The following is a 22,392-nucleotide window of genomic DNA, read 5'->3' on the forward strand; positions in this document are numbered from 1 at the left end:
TTTGGTATTAATTACTGGACTAGTCAGATACTGGCAGCTTGTTAGTACCTAGTACCCAAACAGTCATCAAGAACAAAGATGTCTCTCTGTACTGTCAATGTCGACTGTATTGCCTCATCACTGTCGCAGCTGAGATCAACTGGAAGCATTCTATGCCTCCAGCCTGGAATTACTACGTATTCCAGTTATAACTGAAATGTTAAATTTACTGTTGACTTCTAATAACATAAAACAGAACATGACAATCAGTAGGGGGCTTAAAAAATTAGCATCTCCTGTTAAATTAGTATTTTTAATACCACTTATGTAGAACAATATGTACATTCTATATGTTTCCAAAGTGAATATTCACATATACAAGTTACTACAAATAAACCTCTAGTTGTGTACAAAGAATTTAATGCTTATTTTAACAACTGGTAGTGCAATATGCAACAAACATTGAGTTGCCTGTTTAATTCGTAGAATAGTAATACACAAATGTATTTCAAGTCTGCAAATTACAGTAGAACCCGTTTATAGTGAACCCGCATGTAATCAATTCCCGTTTATTGTGAATTTCCGTCTCCGCAAAATGATGTGAGGTTATGTATTAATTTATTGGATATAACGCACAACTTTTGTCAATGTTGATACGTTTTCCCGTGTACCACGAACAAATTTTGCTGACATGCACATTTATCTCAAATATTTTCATACAATTACAAGTTTTTTCACAAAACGTCTATTCTGGATCATATTGAAGTTTTTCTCCGCAATACGCTACTCGATTGTCCACTGTTCATATTATAAACAAGTCGTATTTGAGTGGCCTCGGTAGGCTACGTGTAGCCAAAAATGGTGATCAGTTTGGTGAAAATAAAAAACAGTTTTCCCTGCATGGTTAAAGAATGGGTGAAGGCGTGTACTTTTAATATGTTATCAAAATTAAACATAAATTACCGCCACACAAATACGTATGTACATTATAGCAGCAAATTCAATATTTTTACGTCTCATTTTTATCGTACAGGTACCTTATCGAGTAAGGTTCGTAAGACTACCACTAGATAGAACTCTGTGGACTAATTTTTTCCATAGAAAATGAGAAAATTTCGTTCCAGCTTTAGCAACTGCGATACTAAATGATACGTAGTGATCTTTGATGCGCCAGACTTATTTTTTGTTTATTTACTTTTTACGGTAAAAAGAATTTCGTGTTATTAAGCTGCAAATGTACTTCAATAAGAAATACGTACATAAAAAATGGTGAAAAACGTGGTAAAAAACGTAAGGCATTATCTGTGCGAGATAAACTGGACATTATTGAAAAGGTTGTACACAAACGTGTACTTGAAGAAATTAATGTTTCTCTTTTAGAATTACTCATGAACGCTATTGCAGGAACTAACCATAGGGCGCCAGAGGTATTCCACAGGTAACAACAAAATAATACTATTAATAATTAATTTTATTGCATTAACCATAGCATGAAAAACCTCAAGTCATGGAACCAACAAACAAATATTAAATCCAGTCTATGGGATGTAGATAACCTGACTCTTAAACAAAAATGAAATAAAAATATTTAAGTTCCTGAAAGTGTTCACAAAGTAAAAAGTCTTGGGGTTTGCTCCGGCTTGCTCGAGCATGAAATTCCTAACTTCTGGACCTCTGAACTCGTGTGCGAGTAAATTGTGAAATTTTAAATATTTTTGCCGATAATTGCCGAAAGTCAATATTCACTTAATTTGACGATAATTCAAAGTTTAAACTAATACTGTCCAAATAAGTCGACGGTAAAAATTACGTCAGCGTCCCAATATAAAGACGATGCAGACCATACCTTAACTCTGAACGATTAAGGTCGTTCAGAAAATACGTCGGCACTCACGTAAATTGAATGCAATCCTTCTGCATTCAATATCAGGGCATCACTGATTATTGCCCTGTATTTTGACGTATTTTTCACAACAATATAGCCGAAATTAGCCTCGCCACGTATAAATATTCCCCGAGGGAATACACTTCAACACGCACTAAATGGCGTCATTTTCCACTCTCTTTCTTCTCTCTTGCCTAAATAAAATTGTTTCTTGAAAAGGGCCAATCACGGCCGCGACACGTTAGCGTCCTTTTTAACTAAGCCAATAAAATGTCATTATTACACAAGCATAGGCTCGTTGAAGCTGTTCGAAACGCCGCACAATTATTTATATCAGCAGTTGTCATGACGACGCAGCACGAGCTGCGCGCGCCGCCATGCAAGAAGCAAAAAAAAAAACACTGCCGAAAGTCCGGGAAGCGGTATTAACCTCGAACGTAAAACAATAACAAACAGTTTCAGTTAGTCTGATAATACCGTAGTATTACAAGGTAGACTCCAACCCCACTGTCCCGCACATGTTAATAGCAAAGGAACTGGGAATTGCAACATCCATTAAACAAGCTGAAAAATCTTCTTTCTCAAGCTGCAAAAACGTCACAGAGTATTAAATGCCTGAAAAAAGGATAATACGCCGATGTCCAAGAACCATTAGGTAATAGAAAGTTTGTACATGTGTAGTTCATTAAAAATAATATCTGCATTTGTAATAAAACTGTTGCTTTGAGTATTTTCGTTCGTTCTTTTCTTGGCTTAGGCCTATGTGTAGTAAAGATTTTGCTTTTGAGTATGTATTGCCAATATAAAAGTTTTCCCAGATATAAAGTTTCCCCTCTATAGTGAACATACAAACTACTCCCTTCAGATTCATTATAACAGGGTTCTACTGTAGTAGACAACATGGTTAAAATGCTTGAGTTTTGTACTTTTATCAGTCATATATTACATAACGCAGTTCAGAATGGTCCATTAACGTATGCAATGTGAGCAAACATATTTAAGATTAACGAAACTTGCTTGCTTATGTGACGTACTAATGCCAACCGACATGTTAAAACACTGAGTGTATCACACATGAGAATTGCCTTACAGAAAAGTTTTCTGAGTTAGTAAGCTTCCGTATTTTTGTCCCTTGAAGCATTTCACTCATGCGAAGGGGTTAATGCTGTCTTCATTTCCAATGGAGGCTTAATAGTACCTGATCACACAGTCAGGCAGCATAGTTTCCTATTTGCTCGTTCTAGTCACTGTTCCAACATTAGCCATGCGGCCCCGGTGCCTTAGTGGCAACACTGTCGCTCTGCACGGGAACAGAGAACTGCTCGCTGCTGGCTGCAGCCATGGGCAGATTGTCGATGAAGTGATCCTCGCTGTGATCCGCTGCGACACTCAGACCAGTCACTAGGAAGCTCCGCCTGATGGTCTCCTGTTGAAATTGAATGAAATGACTTTAGCTTAAAATTAAGTCAACTTCATTAGAGGCAGTGACATGTGATAGATGCTAATGGAGTATCGACACAATACCCTGAGAAATACCAGTGACTCGCTGCAAGACATGTCACGTTCCCAACTTGTGAATCTTATGCTAGAATCACAAACGATGTGATGGCGCGTTGCGACAGCAAATTATCGCTTTATTGTGAAAATACAGTTTTTACCCGTACGACATCCAAAAATATATTAGTGTATACAAAATGTTTCTTTACGCTAACTAACATGGAACATACAAAAGCCATTAATGCTTGCAGGAGTTTTTTTAAAAATATATATGTTTTAGAAAATAATTTGTTTAATTCAAAATTAACATTTAATATTAAAATCACTGCGCATAAACATATTTCAAAGAATTTAAACATAAATTTCATGAACAAACACCAGATCTCCGAAAAAAATACAACAATAATAATAGAATAACCAATGACGTGCTTAGAAAAACAAATTCTGACAAAACGTTTCAGTACCACTGTGCGACGCGATTGAAATATATAATATGTCTAATCAGGAACTCTGTGGCATCTGCCATTTCGTGTCCTGTAAATTCATAGATTGTCGAACGTGATTGGTTAAAAAAATCTCTGGGTCACCGCCACTGCGTGATTGTGATTCCGGCATCAGGATTCAAACCCGCCCATGCAGTGACCACGCTGGTTGAGTGTTCAAGCGCACACCTCCCACCTTCCACGAGGGAAACATGGCGGGTGTGCTGTCACCTGTTGGGTTTTCTCGAGATACTCCTGTTCCTCCCACCCATTCACTCAATGCTCTATACGCATTCTCTCTCACTGCCTCAACGTCGAGACATTAGACACTTTCATTTCTTTTTGTCTTCGCTCTTGTATTTAATTGGCAACTGTGGAGCTCGCGAGTCAGACTGGGCGAGGTTGGCCCCGAGCGCTCACCTGCATGGTGGTCGCGACGTGCTCGTGTGCTGCTGCGACCCACCGTGCCACCTCGAGGGGTCCCGGCAGCTTCCGCGCGCTCCCTCCGTCCCAGGAGCACGCCGGCCGTGCCCTCCCGGCCGCCCACTGCCTCTCCACCGCATCCTGCGCGCACGCCCCACACACGACTACACCTTTCTGACACCTCGATCTTACTGGCAACAGTGATATCACTAGAGACCTGTGAAATTCGTGGGTTCAATGACCTCCAGTATGGAGTACAATATCCTCTGCACACTCGGACAAATGCCAACTGTTCAGTGGCCGCTGACTTGCGAGTCGTCTCGATTGTGTGACCCTGTGATTCGACGCTTCTACGAGTGATGGGTCTCTAGTTGGCCCTCGGTCCTCCAGATTAACAGTGAACCATTTGACAGAAGCAGCACTAAGGTATAATTACTTGAATTTTAGCTAAACACGAAATGAACCCGCAAATTTAACGGGTCTCTAGATATCGCTTAAGGGCAATTTAGAAGTTATCCCACCAAACCTACCACTTCAAAATTAGAATATTCTTATTGATATCATCTATAAACATTCATTTTTGAACGAACACTCTCGGCAGCCCTAGCTAAAATCTACGTACCTAGTGAGCCAGGTTCGTGAAGCAGTAGCTGATGCAGGGGAGAGGGGGACGGGAAGGGTGTGGTCCACTTCCTTGGAGCACTGACGGAGGTGTTGCACAGGGGTCAGTGGTGTAGTGTTGGTGTACCTGGAAGCGGTCCCGCACGGCCACGTCGAGCGGCTGCAGCCTGGAGGAGCAGCCCCCGGGCATGACCAGGCAGCGCGTGTCTCGCGCCGCGCACGCCTCTCGCACAGCTGGGCCCGTGTGCGCGTCGTGGCAGTCCATCACCAGCGCGCTGGGCGACGTCACGCTCCTGCAGGGACAGTCACTCTTGAATATATATACTGTATAGAAGTCGCCAGCCCAGGTTAACATTTCTAATACGGTTTTTTAGGTAGTTGGTTAATTCACCGCCGCAATCGCCACCGTCTCTAGGGGCACCGACTCGTGGTGGTCCCTAGCGGACAAGTGTCGAACTCTTCAAACACCCCTTCCCCCTCCCATTGAACGACATCGAGCTGCAGTGAATGATGGGTGAGTTGGGGGGGGGGGGGGTGCGGGGAATGACAGCGGGCGACACTGCTGCCCTCTAACATGTAAATGACAACCTAAGACGATACAGGGCATTACAGGCAGCCCACTGCAGCGGTGAAGTTCCCAAGCTGCTCATCATGCGCTTCTGAAAAACCTAGAGTAAATCCTATCCGCTCGCGACTTCTATACAGTATATAATTACATATGTTCAAAGCAATCGCTGAACCTCATTCCTCCCCTGGGGCGTGGGACTCACCCAGCACGACCCCGGGCTGGCCGTCCTGACTTCAGCCTCGCGGGCTTTCCCCAACGCCGGTACCGCTCTCCGATAAATACTGACAAGTCCCTCCCTGACACAGCATTGGCAGTTCCTTCACAAACATTAGTACTGATTTGAATCTCCGACTCTCGGTCACAAGATGCCGAGCCCAAGCTAAGGTAAAAAAAAAAAAAAAAAAAAACTAACATTCCCCAATGCCATTTTACGATTTCTTACTTACAGCTCATCAATACACATGTACGATTTTCACGGACATGCACCATTGCTGGTTTTAACTGCATGTAATAAGAGTAACCACAAGAATGAACAAGAAAGATGAATACACAAACACACAGAAAACAAGCCATAATCAGTTGATGTCAAATGCTAAACACACAGACAGCACAGAGAGAATTCCGTGGAAGGAATTAGTTGGGGGGAGGGGGGGGGGGGGATATATCACAGCAAAAACAGTGGCTGAAAACAATGATACAGTTGTAACAAGACCAAAAAATAAAGACATCAACAACCTTGGAAAAATCAGCAGCAAATAGAAAAAACCCAATGATGATACAAAACAGATAATCTGGACAACTCAAAACAAATATTATATTTTTATCAAATTACTTTAGTATAGTTTTGTTTTTCAATTATGTTATCTTGTTAGCAACATTGAATATTTAATTCGTCCAAAAATAGATCAGATGCTTCTAGAATTTTTGTTATGAATGACGGTAAGAAATTAGCTGTTTCTTGAATGAGGAAGTAGTAAGTATTGTTTGAAAACTGCTTAACCCACACAAACTTAGAGGCAATGAAAAGAAAAAAAAAATCTGTAAAAAAAATAAAAACTTTGTGCTGTGGCGAACACTTTTAAAAGCAAACAGTTACAAACAAAACCAAACAAAAAATATGTAGGTAACAACGAATATCTGTGAAAAGCGCAGTCTTGAGACCACACAGATGCGTAGAACTGTGTTCTTACGGTGTGGTACTCACTTGAACCACACATGCTCGAGCCAGAGCTTCATGCTTCGCTCGTCCATGCGAGCGTTCCGCTGCCGGACGACCAACACTCCTCGCTCGTCCGAAACCACGTCCGAGTTCCCCTGCAACACCCACCGGGACGCTGTCTTGTTCCCCTCACATTTCACGACACGCAGCAGTTGGTGTTTACAGATCAGTGTCAACAGTAAAAATGTTAATTCTTCAATTATGTTGAGGAGAAACAGGTACAGAAATACCACACCTTCTTGGATCTAATTTTTTCTACCATAACAATTAAATGTTAATTTTGTTACAAAACTGGAAGATGTACCAAAGACAATGAGATCTTAAATTATGTATTTGAAAACCAACAAAAAATTTACTTTTTAAGGTTTTGGTTTTTTTTTTGTTTTGTCTCTTTTTAAAGATTATTATTATCATTATTATTAAAAGTTTATAATTTCCCTGTGAAATCATTTAATCATATGTAGTTCAAAGTTAAATTCAGTTTATAGAATGACTACAACTATAAATTACTATCTACTGCATGATTTTTAGTGTTTTAAAAATATTAATGTTTACTTGCTTCCATAACAGACAGATTTACAATTATGAATGATAAGATATGATGACCTAAATGAAAGCTGTTGACTCCGAGAAGAGGGGAGTAAGGGGCAGTACCATGGTCGTGACGAAGGCAGGCAGGAGAGTGCCGTCGGCCAGGCACGCCAGCACGACCGTGACGTAGCAGTTGCTTCGCTCCGGCCGCCTGAGGAGGGGGGGGCGGGTCGCGGAGTCCGGTCCCTCTGCACAGACCCCACTCGACACACTCTCGCTGTCCTGCCGCCTCCCTGCCAGCGACGCTGCTGCTGCAGTAACTATTACCAGCGGTAGCGGTCAGTTGGGAAGACCACTGACGCACGACAACACCAAGTCTCGGAAAGACCACGTTTATAACTGTGCTTGTACATTAGCAATTTGCGTCACCGTTGCACCATTGTAGTTCCACTACTTTAGCAGGGCTATCTGGAATGTCTACTTCACGACTGGGGACAGGTTTTATGGTGTTCCTTTCAGGCCAATTTCGTTTTTTTAAAACAAGAGATTTAGGTGTCACTGGTTTTTATATTTTATGAACTCTTTTTTTATACTTAAAGAGCACAATTTTCAACTAACACAACGCTTACTTGTTCGATGAAACGTGCTTCACCAAAACAGTGTCATTTTGAATGGTACACGATGCACTTTCACTATAAAATAAATCGGCAAGTGTATGTATTTGCGCTTGTTCTAACGTGGTAACGTAGGTAAAGATGAGTGGGTGAGCGGACTCACCGGCCGGCAGCCAGACGTGCAGCTCTCCCACGCAGCCCAGGGCGTGAGGCCCCAGGCCCAGCCCCCGCACGCTCGCCCGGAACTCCCCCACCTTGCGCGCCAGGCAGCGCGGCAGCGCGCAGCTCGGCGCGGGGCGGCGGCGCAGCAGCTCGGGGTAGCCCCGGCAGAACCGCATGGCCCAGCCTCGCGATGCCTGCATACCAGCACACACGCACACACACCGAGTCCTGTTTCAACTAGCGAAGTTTCAAGTCTGGTTGGTTTCAACTACTAACCTCGATTTTATTTAAAAACAAACAACAACAACAACAACAACAACAACAACAACAACATATTTTTAAGTGATAAAGAGTATGTACTAACCTTGATTAGCCATTATTATTTTTAAATAATCATGCTTATACCAAAAACCATAATCACTCCACAGCCATGATAAAATACTTTTGCCATTGGATGTTTTGATTTTTTTTTTAAACACAAATTCTTCCACCTAATCAAAATCTATTTCTTGTGTGTAAGTATTGAACATTTTATTTATATTACTGTGAATTCACTTTTTTTTCTACTGCAAATGCACATTTATTACTTATTTTATTTTCATTTTGTACACACTCCCATTTTTTGCACCAAGTCAAGTCAATTTGCTTTAATGTTGACTTAAAATGTGACAGTCTTCACTGGTGATTATTTTACTGTTTCAGTCCACACCATGCTAGAATTTTGTGCATGTAGGTATATTTCATTAGTAATTCTTACCTACAAAGTTTTGATAGTACTAGGTATTAATAAGTTTTGCTCTTGTAGCAGAATTCTCGAGGCTCAGCAAGGTGTTAGCGCTAGGTGTTAGAGAAGTGGAGTCGAGTGCAGTCAAGTGCGATTTTCTGCAGTCTGGTCTGCATCCGAGAAGCTATGGTCAGCTGCGATTAGGCAGACGCAGCTGAAGTCTTCTTTCTTCTGATTTAACAGAGAGGAAAGAAGAGCGAATATAGGTGGAACTTCTGCATCTGCAGAAAATGCCTTAGTCTTGGAAAGACTTTTGGCAGGTAACGCTATCGACACCACACCTCTCCTTCGAGCATCGGAGTTTGTTACAATCTCCGATTCCCCTCCATCATCTTTTAAACGAGACTTACTGCTTTGCAATACAGTAGGGCCATTTTTTTTTTTCTGTTTCTTCGTATTTTCATAATTTGCCTCTTGCCTATAAGCACGTTTGCATTGCATGACATGGAGGTCCGTGGAAGCGACAGTTCCAGACTACCAAGGATATTTGATATTCATAAATAATTTGATATTGGATTTGGAATTGGACGTAGTTATGCAAAAAGGAATCAACTCACAATTTTGTTATAGTATTTTATTTGAAAATAAATTAAAATAGTACAAGGTTGATCGTACTGTCTTTGCTATTATTATATCAGTATTTATACTAGACCATTAAAATTATACCCACAATATTTTATCAACATGAGAATTACAATTTATAATTAACTTTAACTTCAAAATACTCAGAATATGTTTCATGTGGGTTGGTTCCTTTTTGCATAACTACATCCAATTGATTTGCAATAAAAAAAATAGGATTTGTAGAAATCTAATTTTTAACTTTTGGTATTACTGTTAAGAAAAAAAGTGAATTGTCGGAACAGAAGCAAGTGAGGCGGGGAGCGGCATATTCCTCACCTTGAAGTGCTCAGCCTTGGAGCCAGCCAGGAGCGTCACGGCGCGCGCCTGAAGGTCGGAGAGGCAGACCGCACGGCCGCGCTCCAGCTGCGTCAGCGCCCACTCCAGCAGCGGCCCGTCCTCGTCGCGCGGCGCCGTGCCTGCCGCGTGGCGCTGCCTCCAGCGGCGGTACCAGCCGTGCGAGCACTGCATGTGGGCGTGGCCGCGCGCCCGGTACAGCTCCGCCCCCTTCTGCCCAACCTGTCGCCGGCACGCAGGCCTTGTGCAGGAGGCCACTCCGCTGGCCGGAGCAAAATTTCCAGTTTTTTTTTCTAAAGTTCTTAAAGGGTTTTCATAGACTGTTTAGAACTAACAAAACGTAGTCTGTCTGTCAACTATTAAATTTTAAATTATAGTATACATAGTTTATCAAAATACTGTTTATGATCTAGTACTTCTGAATAATTATGATTTGGTAGCATTTACTCAGTGTTTCAAATGTGAAAACATCAACTAAAATGACTTATACCTTATAATTACACGAAATACAATTTACAATAAACCATATAGACTTTAGAAATAAAATGTAAGATGAAATAATATTTTTAGCTTCAATAACGTTTGTTTCACAATGGTAAGATTTAAAGAAATCAAATATAATTATTTTTTGTTATTTTTTTTTTTTTAAATTTTAATTTGAAGTTTTATTTCACAAAACATTTTAGTCAAGCTCTACACTGCGATACTTGCTGTTTGAAGCGGTTGCAGGGAGCGGGCTACCTGTAGCGAGCTGGGCCTCCGGCGCTGCTGCTGGAACCACGCCCAGACCTCCGCGTCCACCTGCGCGTCTGCCGGCGGCCGCCCGCCCGCGCCGCGCCGCGCCTCGCCCTCCGGCGCTGGGGGACCAACACTGTCACTGCACGCAGCCCTCAGCTACAACCACCAGTGTGAACCCTTTCAGCAAGTTCCCTGCCTGATACTTGTGTGGCGATTGTGCTGCGAAATGCGATAGAAGCGAAAAGCACGTCACTACACCATAACACACCAAAATGCATCTGAAATCACTAAAAGAATTTTTAATCAAAAATTTCCCTAGAGTAAAAAAAAACTTTTTTTTTAAATATACATATATATATATTAAACTCGTGAAATTGCATATTTAGCATAAAGATAGTACGAAATTGACATAATAGAAAGATTCAATTTTTTTAAACTTTTTTTTATCTGTTAACTGTTATTAACTTTTTTTTTCATGGCATTGGTACAGCAGGTTATACAACATTAGAGCTTGAAAGGACTTTTGCTATGCAGCGTTGTCAAGTTTTGAATAAATCGCAGACATTGCTTTAAAAACACACATTTTAAGAAAAATTCTGCATGGATCATTGGGTGAAAATGGTCATATGCTGACACAATTTTGAATATGATGCAGCTAACTCACATTTTTATACCGAATGGCCATTAGAAACCAATACGATTTTGAAACAAGTTTATCTCAAAATCAAAAAAATTACATGACCTTTCCCCAGTTTTCTCGGTCTATGGCCACCCTGAAAGATTAGGTATTTGTCATTAGAGTTAAGTTTTGATTGAAAATGATGATTAGTTTCATGATTTTAATTGTATTTTGGCGCTTTGTGGTGTGATAACTTGAATTTCAGTATTATTACTGACTTGAATTTCTGATTTATCACAATTTACCATTAAATAGTGTCCTTAGCAATTATTATGAAAAGAATTTAAAAAAAGGGATGATTGCAAAAAGGTAATAACCATTCTGGTTCTTCTTGAAGAGGTTGAACCACTCGAAAACCCTCTTCCTGGAGATGTTGAATGTCACCGACGCTCTGTTTTGACTGTGGCAGTCTGCGAACTTGGCCACTTCCACCTTGAAGGCAGTCGGGTATCGTATGTGCCGTTCCTTCTCGTGGTCCGAGGTCACCTTCAGCTCCAGCTCCTCGTCACTCGGCCGCTTCTGCAGTCTGTCAGAACATGCATATTTACTGGTTCTCGTTATTTCGTCACAAAAGCTTTCGTACAGATCTTTCACAGGCCAAATTTAAACTCTTGGGTGCCATTAAGAAATTGTTGCTGCATGAATTCGCAATTACTTTCACCAGCAAAAAACACAGGATCATTACATGTCTGCTCAAGTCGCATAACTACAACAAAATAACGGGTTTTTACTACTTTATACACAACACAGATTATTCCTTTCTATTCTATTTTTGAATTTCAGGCCAGACAATGCCATGTTTTCAGTTGGGTTATTTGACACGTTTTCTTCGCATACTTCTGTGTCACTCACTGTGGATGTTGACTGGAGGACGGAGCCGGCGAGGCACGCACCTGTCCGCCCACATGAGGAGCCAGCGGCCGGGTGCCGACCCGTCGCACTGCGCGGCCAGTCGCTCCGCCCTCTGCCTCACCTCCTCCCGGGACACCTGGTGGCCCGCCTCCCTGCACGCCCGCAGCCAGGTCAGGAGCTGCTCGCTCTCCGGGGAGCCTGCCCCCTCCCGGGGCGCGGGTGCCCGCCCTCCTGGCGCCTGCAACGACACTCCACCTGCACCGCGCGCAGTCTGAACACTCGGTCACCTCTGTCGAGAGGTTTGGAGTCGACGTGGCCCAAACATGAGGTCATCTTACGTTCATCTTATATTCTGATACTCTGCTTTGGGCGTCTGGGCCACGAGCATAAGTAAACACACACCACAATAAAACTAAGTAAACCAATTCTTTATGAAATTTTTTGAAATTTACGTATGATTTTGTTAGAAAATAACACACTAACAATCCCATGACTGAATAATCTTGTGTTAATAAATGAGAGTTTGAAATGGTACATCTAATTTGTTTGTTTTGTAGGTTATTATTGTATATTGGTCAGACTTATTACTTGATTTTGGCAAAAGCTCTCAAGGTATTAAATAGATTTCTTCAAACTGTTATAAAAATAAATATACTTTCTTGTATCAAAAAAAAAAAAAAAAAAAAAACCCACCATAATAACATAACCAACATAAAATTGGCTGCATTAGCCACACCTAAACATGGAAAATATGGTTACATTTGCAGTCATAAAGCACGAGATGGAAGAACCAAATGTACTCCATTCCGACAGGCACCTTTTTTGTGGATTAATGTGCTCATAATTTTGGGTACGACTTAAAATCGACTGCATACAACACGTTCACCTAGTTTATTATGTTATAAGACACACGTATTTATAATTATCAAATTGGTACAACTTAAAATGTTAATAACTCTATTTGCAGACCAAATTGTAACAAGCATAAATAGTGGAGGTATTAGTAATATGGTAATTCAGAATGTGGCACATGGAACAGGAATGGCTAGTCAACCATCACTTCAGGATAAAATGTTCACAACCACAGGCGCCACTCAGTAGGCAAGGCTCCAGTCTGTCTCAAAGACAAGACTCCTCACCAGTACAGGGGCAGCAGTGGTCGAGAGGGCCGGCCTCCGTAGCACAGGCCTACGTGCAAGGGGTTCTGGGTTCGAGTCCCGGGTAGTCCCAGCAGCTGTAGATACTGTAGCAAGATTTTGACATGAGAAGGAATGCAAGACGTCATGAGAAGAATGAATGTGTTAAAAACCCACTACACAATATGTTATGCTGTAATTGGTGTAGCAGGTTGTTAACACGAATTGACAGCTTAAAAAGACAAGGTAGAACATGTAAAGCAAAGCCCACTTACGGGATAGAGGACATCGATAAAGACACTACACTAAGGAAGAGTGTGCTGGATGATGTAAATAATTTTCCTTTACCTGAGCGTGATGGTATTAGCTCATCCGATCACAACAAAGAACATAAATGGGTATAAATTTGTAACTGTCCCAAAAAAAGTCACTCTCATGTCACTGTCATTTGAAAACGTTAAAATTAAAATAAAATTTAACACAGTCCAATATTAGTTGTTGAAGAGGGGATGCTTGGCTCATTGGTATTAAAAGAATTATTAACAACAGAATAAAATAATAATAAAAAAGTCAGCTCTCTTGCCTTCTGCAAAAGCAGTCGGTCTGGGTTCGATTCCCCACAAAGCCACGCCCTGATATTTCGGAAATGAGAAACCTGGCACACATGGCAATCTGCCAGTTGATTTTATCGGAGCACTCCCACTACCCCCAGATTCATTTGCCTGTGCTCCATCCGCATTTCATCAACTTTCAACATCATCTGTAATGATCTCTCGTCAGTTGAGATGTTAAGCTCCATTCAATCAATCAATCATTCATTCACTCGACGCCCCCATTCCATGCTTCCCTATACCAGGGTCAGATGATTCCTATGCAGGTAATAGTCTTGCACACTAAGTGTACAATTCAGGGGCTACCAGCCAAGGGCTCTACCCCCACAGAAACCTGCTGAACTGCAATGTGGAGTAGAGTAAAAATTTTACCCAGTATTACCATTCAACCTTTAACAATTAAATGTTATTTAAATTGAATTGCACCTTAAATGATTAATTAAAACTTTTTTCTTACACAGTTACCAACAACCACAAGAGAAAGATACTGTCTTAGAATTGATGAAATCTTAGATTTTAATAAATACAGTAAATTAAAATGATATGTAGCCATAAAACATGTATTCAATTTAGAAAGAAAATTGATATTCAAGAGACAAAACACACAAAATCATTACTCATAAAGTCATAAGGAATAGTTACTACCCAATATGTTTGATTTCATAAGTTAAAATAAAATTAACAGTTAAATTCACTTTATTAAGGGAACATTATACATGCCACAAAATGCAGGAAATGCTAAAAGAGGAAAAATTAACCTTCATTGACTTTGCATGGGATCATAGAGATAAACAATGCTAGAAAATTGTAATAAACGTGGTTAATAAATGTAACAGTTGTCAAACTTTAAAAAAAAAAAAATCTCTGAAAGTTAACATATCTACATCTTACGTCCTAACAGTGACATATGAAATACAACCAAAATAAAAATACTGACAAAAAATTATTGATTCAAATATGTAACTCTAGTCACTAATGGTAGCCCTTGGATTGAACACTCAGTGTGCAAGACCTTACATGCATAGGCATCATCTGAACCTGGTACAGGGAAGTATGGAGTGGGGTCAAATGGAGTACTGCCCTACAATTGCTAGTTGAAATCCAACCTATTTTAGCGCTAATAGTAGTATACTTACTTCAGAATTCACCAGCAGTTTGTCCTTCTTCCAAATAGAAACTGTGGAATCCTTGACCTTGAACTTGTGCGCTGTTTCCTTGAGCGTGTGGGTCGATGCGTACGTGAGCACCTTCTCCTTGAACCTGGGCAGGTAGCGTTCGCCCTTCTTCAGGGGCTTACTCAGCAATCTCTTCTTCTTCTTCTTTTTGAGCTTCTTGTCTCCTGCGACGGGGTCCCGGCTCGCAGCTACGGCGGCGGGCGAGGCCTCCCCCCGGGAGACGCAGTCCCCCGACACACGGGCCCCATCCTTGCACGGCGTCGCGCAGCCCAGGATGTGGTCGATGGTGTTGGAGTGAGACATGCAGTCGCCGCCTCCCGGGAACTGCGACCCGTCGCAACTCTCCGTGACGTGGAGGGTCAGGTAGTCCATGATGTCCAGGGAGTCCTCGCCGAGGCTCCTGGGACCCTCGCCCCCCTCTCGCGGCCCGGGCTGCCCCCGCTGGCCCCCGTCCGCGAGGTCGCCGCCGGGCGCAACAGCGTCATCTCCGGCCGGACAACTCTGCTTGAAAATTCCGTTCAAGAAGCCGTTCGATGGCGGCGAATCCTCGGCGACACGAGATGGGTCTGACAACGTGGCTCGGACTTCTGGTTCTGCCACTGCATCTTCACCGGTACTCCCCTCCTTCCCCGGTGCTCCTGTTACCTGAAGCGGTGTTGCGGCACTCCAGCCGGGAGATGCCCCTCCGTCAGTACGTCCCCTGCCATCACTGCCCGACTCCGGCATCTCCGCAGAGAGCTGCACAACCTCCTCGCGTTCCACCGCTTCTGCCGCATCTCCCGGCACGTCGCTCGCGGTCACGGGACCCCGCTTCTGCCATCGGCTGATCCAGCGGCGGTACCACCCGTCGCTAGCCTGCAGGCAAGCACAACCACCGCACTCCACCCACACATGCCGCAGTGGGAGGGGATACAAGCCAGGCAATCTTTACAGATTCCAACTGAAGTTGCTCGGCTCACTGTTTCCATAAATGTCAATGGAGAAGACTTCACAGACAGTACACAACTGGCAGGCTGAAGATGGTGACAGCAAATGTGACTAATCACCTTTCAGGCTGCCCGTTTGAATTTTCATCCTCACACAAGTTCCAGACATGATAGAATATTCTGTTGATTTGTAAGCATTAACTATGCTGTCAGTACCTACAAGAAACAATAACAAAAGCTAAGAGTACAAACAAGACGTTAAATTTCTGTGCGCATATTCAGAGTGATTTGGAGTAATACTTTCAGTGAAAGTATTAAAAGCTCCATCAAGTTTTAGCACCAGCTGTGTTGCAGGAAAATATGCAAACTGTTATGTAAGCTAGGGAAAGTTAATATAGGTCTATAATTTAAAGTGTAAGTTCCTTAACTCAGGTGTCTATGGTTCGGCACATTTTGTAAATTGGCACCCATCGAGCTGTTCACATTTAGAGTTTTTTTTTTGGGTGGATTCCGGCTAGGCCGCATTCCTGCAGTGCCAGGGTTTTTAGTTCAGAGTTTATCATTAGTGTCAGTACAGTGTTTCCTGTTTTCTAGTGGCGTACAAACTACATTTTACAGTAACATTTCCATGATGGATTTTTTGAAGAAGACCAACACTCATCTGTATTTTTTTATTTGTAGTAGAGCTGTAACAAACCGTATGAATTCGGTACTGAGTAATGGGTTCGCCATCTAGTAACTAATACATATGGGTACACTTTTTTTCATTACTTTTACACCTCTAATTTGTAGAAAAATATTTTAGAACTTGGTTTGAAACCATTATACTGTCTTTAGGTATATATTTTTTGGCATTCATGTTAACACCGAATTGACGCTCGTTAATCCGGCAAGGTCACGGTGCCAAACGCGCCGGTTTTAAGACCTCAGTTAGTCCACGAACACTTGTTGGCCGAGGGCGGACACGACACGGGCGTGCGGGCTGACCTTGAAGTCGTGGACGCCGGCGCGGCTGAAGGCCAGCCGTGCGTGCCTCTGCAGCGCGCTCCTGGTCACGCCTCGCGCCGCGCCGCCCCTCGCACGGCAGTACCACGCCCACAGCTCCCGGTCGACCGCCGTGCGCTCCGTCCGCAGCCCGCGGCACGCCTGCGACACGCCCCGACACCCTCGCACGTCCAACAGAGCTAGCAGTCACCACAAATGTGCCTTGTCATCACTAGTGGTGGAGAAATTTTTAATGTGCATTCTTTATAACTGTCTGATATTGCTTTGCCGATAAGTAATTGGTAGAGACCTGCAAAATTCGCGGTTTCGATGGCCTTCGGGATAGACTGCACATACCCCTATACAATAACGCAAGTTCATTGGCTGCCGACTTGTGAGTCGTCTCAGCTGGTTTGTCTGTGATTCGATCCTTCTTTGGTTGAGGGTTTATAACTGGTTGAGATTCGTCCAGATGAACAGTAAGCCAATAGCAAAATTATCTGAGAGGTACATGTGTTTGAATTCTAGCCTATCACCGAATGAATCCGCGAATTGTGCAGGTCTCTAGTAATTGGTATCAGAATATCAATCAGATTTTGGAATTTTAAAACTTTAACACATTTAAAAATGAAATCAGTGCTAACAATGGCAATATTTAAAAAAACTGAAATAAAAATGTAATTTTAAACCTTGGTGCTTCGATTTCACAACACAACTAACAAAAACATGAAGATATAGTGCCTAAGAGAGAATAGCCCTTAACACTAGGATTTTTGCCATAATATAAAGTTTTTTGCTTTTCACCTATTTCTGGCATTACAAGACATAAATTGTATCTTCCCAATACTTCACACCTTTTTTTTATGATCTGACATTTACTAATAGACTCCAGTCTGTAACAAAGTGAGGTAATAACTAATTACTTCATTGAGTGCAACAGTAATTGTTACACCCATCCACAAATTTTGACATAGGTAATCAAGTACCTGGAGCTAGGTCCTATGACATGTAGTCATGAAATGTAGTATGGACGTTGTATTGAGAGTTGAGCTCAAACATTGTAAAATCTATGAAAGCGACAATTCCGCCAAGTGTGTTGAATATTGATGTTCAAAACCCATAACTATGGAGCATTGTTGAATTAAATAATTTTGTGATGAAATATACATATACATACATATTTTTTCTTAATTTGTAGTGTTGTAACTAAAATAAGTTGTAAATTGTAGCATAGTAAAATAATTCTTACATTTACACAAAAAAAAAAATTTAAAGATTGGAACCACAGCAACATACATGATCCCGAAAAGAAATAAGCTTAGATAATGCTAATTTTAAGAACGATAATATAAAAATTTCCTTCGTAGACACCCCCACACTCCCTTTTTACAGATTGCAGAGGGAAATCAGTAAATACATTTTTTAAAACTTTATAGACAGTACACCACATTTCTCGCCTCTTCATTTCCTTTAATATAGTTTATCATCACCTCATCACCACACCCAGAAAGTAGCTCTGATCACGCCCCTGACCCAATGCACCATTACGAGCAAGTTTGCACTTACAAGACAGCTATGGTAACCATCAGCTTACCACTGAGCTGTTCTCGTCCATTCTCGACGCTGCACCAGGGAACAGCGCTGTGACCAGGGCTTCAGGTCGCCCCCGCTCCACACATTCCTCGGCCAGTCATGCTGACACACAAGCAGGTACGTGAATGGAAGAAACACCACACGGAGCTGTTACACCACCATTACTCACGATGGACTGAAGCAATACCCTTATTACTCTAGAGTAGAACTTGTCAGAGCTAATTTGAATAAAAGTTTACACTGAATGATTATGGAACAAAGTAAAACCATTTACAGTCTAATTTCATACTTGACTGAACTGTAATAATAAAAAAAAATTAAATGAAGTTGGTTAAGGGTGAATGAAGGAAGTTATGGGTGATTCTGGCAATAAGTTAGTATGTTTCAGTAAAAACAATATTTTTAAAGTCTAGAAAAGCAGCTCTTTAAATCTCCCCACATTTAAAAATGAATAAATTATGCAGAGAGCATTAAAATAAACACTTTAAAATTATAATAAAAATGACCAAAATCTCGGACATAAATTAATCCCATTCATTTAGATATGAACTCAAAAACACACCATACAATCATTGTTTATACACTCTTGTGCAATCGAAAATCAAAGAGTTTACAAGGACCCCTTTACCACTATAAAGAGATAGAAAACCATTTGTAATATCAGAAAATAACTCACAAAAATAATATTAAATAGTTTAGGCACAAAATATGTTTGTTGATTAGGTCAGTTCTTAAATGTAAGGCCATACTCTCCAGTACTATCTCTGGAACACATATTAAACCCAAGCATAGTTTGTGTCTGAAATTTACACCTCTTAACATTTAATTTGATCACTAATTACATTTACTTTACAAGTTCAAACTAAGACAGTGAAACACACCTTTTTAGTTTGAAGGTGATATGCTTAATATGAAATTCAAATTCAATGCATTTTTTTATACATAAAATCTAATCACGTAGACAGAAATTCGTAAACTGAACTGCGCATGTTTTGTCTGCTGCCAAGTAGGAAACAAAAGAACATTAAAATACCTACATTTATGCCTTATTTGCTCACTATCAAGTCTTTATTAAAGGATTTTCAAGGACTGTAAGTGAAATTTAAGGATTTTTAAGGGACCTTATTCAATTAAAGATGAATTAAGAGCTTTTTAAGGATATTGAGGTGTACAGACACTAACACCTCATGGGACAAAGCCATGCAAACATTCCCCTTTACACATTATTTTTAACAAATGTACAGAGATTATAGGTTGAGGTGGAACATCGAATACCAGCAGGGTGGATTAACGTTAGACTACATAATGCTTGATTATTTACTTGATGACTACACCGCTGGAGTCTCATGGTGATAGGACCTGCCAGATCATAGTGGGTTTCAACTAGGGGCGCAACAACTAAATTTTCAAAGGGGGGGATTATATACCTTTTTATAAAGTATCATCGAACCCCCCCTATTGAAGTGGGGGGGTCTAGGGGTCCTCCCCCGAGAAAATTTGTATTTCAAGGTGGAAAATGGTGCTATTTAAGCAGTTTTATTATCTAAAAATTGATTACACATCACTTTCTTTGCCCCCGTTTGCCCCCACTTCAAGGTTTTAGAGGGGGGGCAAAATACCCTTCCCCCCCCCCCCCTTGTTGCGCCCCTGGTTTCAACCACTTGGTTAACCGCTTAGTGTTCATAAGACTGAGTTCTGCTGGGACTTGGGGTGGAGCCCACGAACCTCACCGAAACGTGTGAGCTATCACGGCCACCAAACGGGTTAAGACCAAAATTATTATTAGGGTAAGAGAGATTAGATTCATATACTTCTGAAGAGATAGATCGAGATGCAAGCTATGCTGAGTTTAATTTGTGGGTGTAACTTTGAATCACTTTTTTTTTTTTTGCCTAAGAACTACCAAATACATGTTTTATAGCATAAAATGTCGGCATGTTGTTGAGGGTAACACCTCCTTAATTGACACTTTTCAACTTAGCGTTTGATATTACAAGAATAGAAAATTTATACATTTTTTAGGTTTTGCTAATATATCTTGACTATCCTACGAAATCATGTTTCAAAGTGCAAAAATTCAGATTTTTTTCCTTACCATCCATCTGCCTGCAGTGTTATGTTCCTTATTTTAAATAAATTACATATGTAATACAGGAAGTAGACCAGTCACGGTAGAACACACAAAATAATGCAATTTTTTTTCCTTCCCTGAAAAGCCACCAACTGTTAAAATTGACTATATATACATTACATACAAAATACTGAGGGTTTATTTTGCACAATTTTTAAATTTGTGATATTAAATAACATATTTTCTCCATTCATGTGTTTCTTGTTGATGCATCATTGCCAACCCTTCAGCAAAAAACGTCCGTACGAAAATGTCATTTGGACCGTATTTCCCGATCCAGGTCCGTACATAATTTTTTTTTTACGATTATATTAAATAAAACTATTGCACAATAATTACTTCATGATTTAATTTTGCCATGAAATAAAATTACGAAATAAACGAAATTAAATCTTGTTCTTATCCAACACAGTTATGGAATAAACGACTTGTGACGTCACAACAGATTGCATGCTGGGAAGAAAAAGCTTTTTTTTTTTTTTTTCACAAACAACCGCACGTCTGCCGCGTTCTGCCGTAGGATCAATGCTTCGTGCTTGTAACGCGACTCCTTATAAAGTATAAGATAAACACCAAATACAAGTTTGAAATTACTGCCCATTATTAACATGCTTAAACGCTGAGAAATCTGCGAGAAGTACTCCTTTATTGTCAACAGCAGTGAGGGTTATTTTCGTCGACTCGTTTATTATGAATGAAAAGCATAGTAACAAAACTTCTGCAATCTTTTAAAATTTATTGATGAGAGTGAATTAGATGTATAAAATAATGTATAAAAACTGTTCAGCCCATGTTATTACATACGTTTTCAGACATTATTTGTGCAAAATCAGCTGTTCCTACCCATGATTCAGTGCACAAACGCTCTTGGCCAAGTCGTCTATTGAGTAATATAACACAACGTCGGGTACACGAGGAGTCACCAATCTTAACACATTGGTTCGCAAGCATACAACCATTTATTGTAGACACATTTAGCCGGTTTCTACTTTTGACTTTAATTAAATTCATTCTACTAAACACCCTTTCACACTCTGCGTTCGAATGCGGTAGAGATAATGCCGACAGTGCAAACCTTGAAAACTTTGAAAACTGTTTTTACCCACAGTTGTCCTCCAAATTCAGTAAGTGAGCCCAAAATTCATCAGGCTTGACTATGCTTTTGATGTTAAATGGTAAATCAGTACTAGGTAATTTTCGCCATTCATCATAAATGTTTTGAAGGAGATTGTTATCTTCAACTGGCGTGATCCTGGTTAAGTTTACTGCTAGTGGTACAATTGAAGGCAAAACTTCTCTAATTACATTAGACAAAGACATAAGAAAGAAGAGGAAGAAGGTTGTCATCAAAATTGTATCTTGTCTTTAACTCCAAGCAACCTATTTGCAAAAACATTTTGCATTTATGAACAAAGTCTTTTAGAGCAAGTTTGTTGTCGGCTATTTCTTTCTTTTGAAAATACTTCATTACTTCAACACCTAAATACAAACTAACTTGAATCGGGAAGAAACTTGCTCACATTATTGGGGTCAATTTCAGATATTTTTGTTTGCATCACGTACTTCCGATCCATGAAATACAAGAGAATGTCTTTCATTGAACCTTGCATTTTTTCATGCAGTTCTGTAATCACAACCTTAGAGCTCTGAAAATACTTATTGATTGAAGTAAACTTCGGCAAAACCCACACCAAAAATAAAAAATAAAATTTCAGAAATTGATCATTTAAACCAACTTCTGTGAATTTCCTCAGTTGCTATTAACCGTTCCTCTAGATACTTGGAATTAAAATACAGCCGTAAAGCCTCCCATTGTTCTACAACTCTGACAACAGCCTCCAAAGAAAGCCATCTCGTTTGAGATGGATGTAGTATGTAACTTGT

The 22,392-nt window shown here is 40.7% G+C and overlaps 1 protein-coding gene across 1 annotated transcript; it reads right to left on the minus strand.

Moving 5' to 3' along the window:
* Positions 1-9: 9 nt before the first annotated feature.
* On the minus strand, positions 10-20,706 carry LOC134534329 (uncharacterized). Its single transcript, XM_063372725.1, has 14 exons — positions 20,473-20,706; positions 18,379-18,479; positions 16,788-16,946; positions 14,836-15,729; positions 11,994-12,190; positions 11,418-11,626; positions 10,425-10,540; positions 9,666-9,905; positions 7,983-8,175; positions 7,329-7,453; positions 6,660-6,769; positions 5,015-5,180; positions 4,264-4,407; positions 10-3,290 (listed from the first exon to the last, which is right to left on the minus strand). Exons 2-14 carry the CDS (start codon positions 18,397-18,399, stop codon positions 3,123-3,125), a joined length of 2,742 nt encoding a protein of 913 aa, XP_063228795.1. The 5' UTR covers positions 18,400-18,479; positions 20,473-20,706; the 3' UTR covers positions 10-3,122.
* Positions 20,707-22,392: the final 1,686 nt, after the last annotated feature.

Source organism: Bacillus rossius, chromosome 7, assembly GCF_032445375.1.
Source record: "Bacillus rossius redtenbacheri isolate Brsri chromosome 7, Brsri_v3, whole genome shotgun sequence".
Taxonomy (NCBI): domain Eukaryota; kingdom Metazoa; phylum Arthropoda; class Insecta; order Phasmatodea; family Bacillidae; genus Bacillus; species Bacillus rossius.

Coding starts and splice junctions, on each gene's coding strand:
- LOC134534329 (XM_063372725.1), bottom strand. CDS start 18,399: ATGGACGAGAACAGCTCAGTG. Junction 11,627..11,993: donor CTCCTCATGTGGGCGGACAG/GTGCGTGCCTCG, acceptor ATGTTCTGACAG/ACTGCAGAAGCGGCCGAGTG. Junction 9,906..10,424: donor GGAGGCCCAGCTCGCTACAG/GTAGCCCGCTCC, acceptor TGCCGGCGACAG/GTTGGGCAGAAGGGGGCGGA.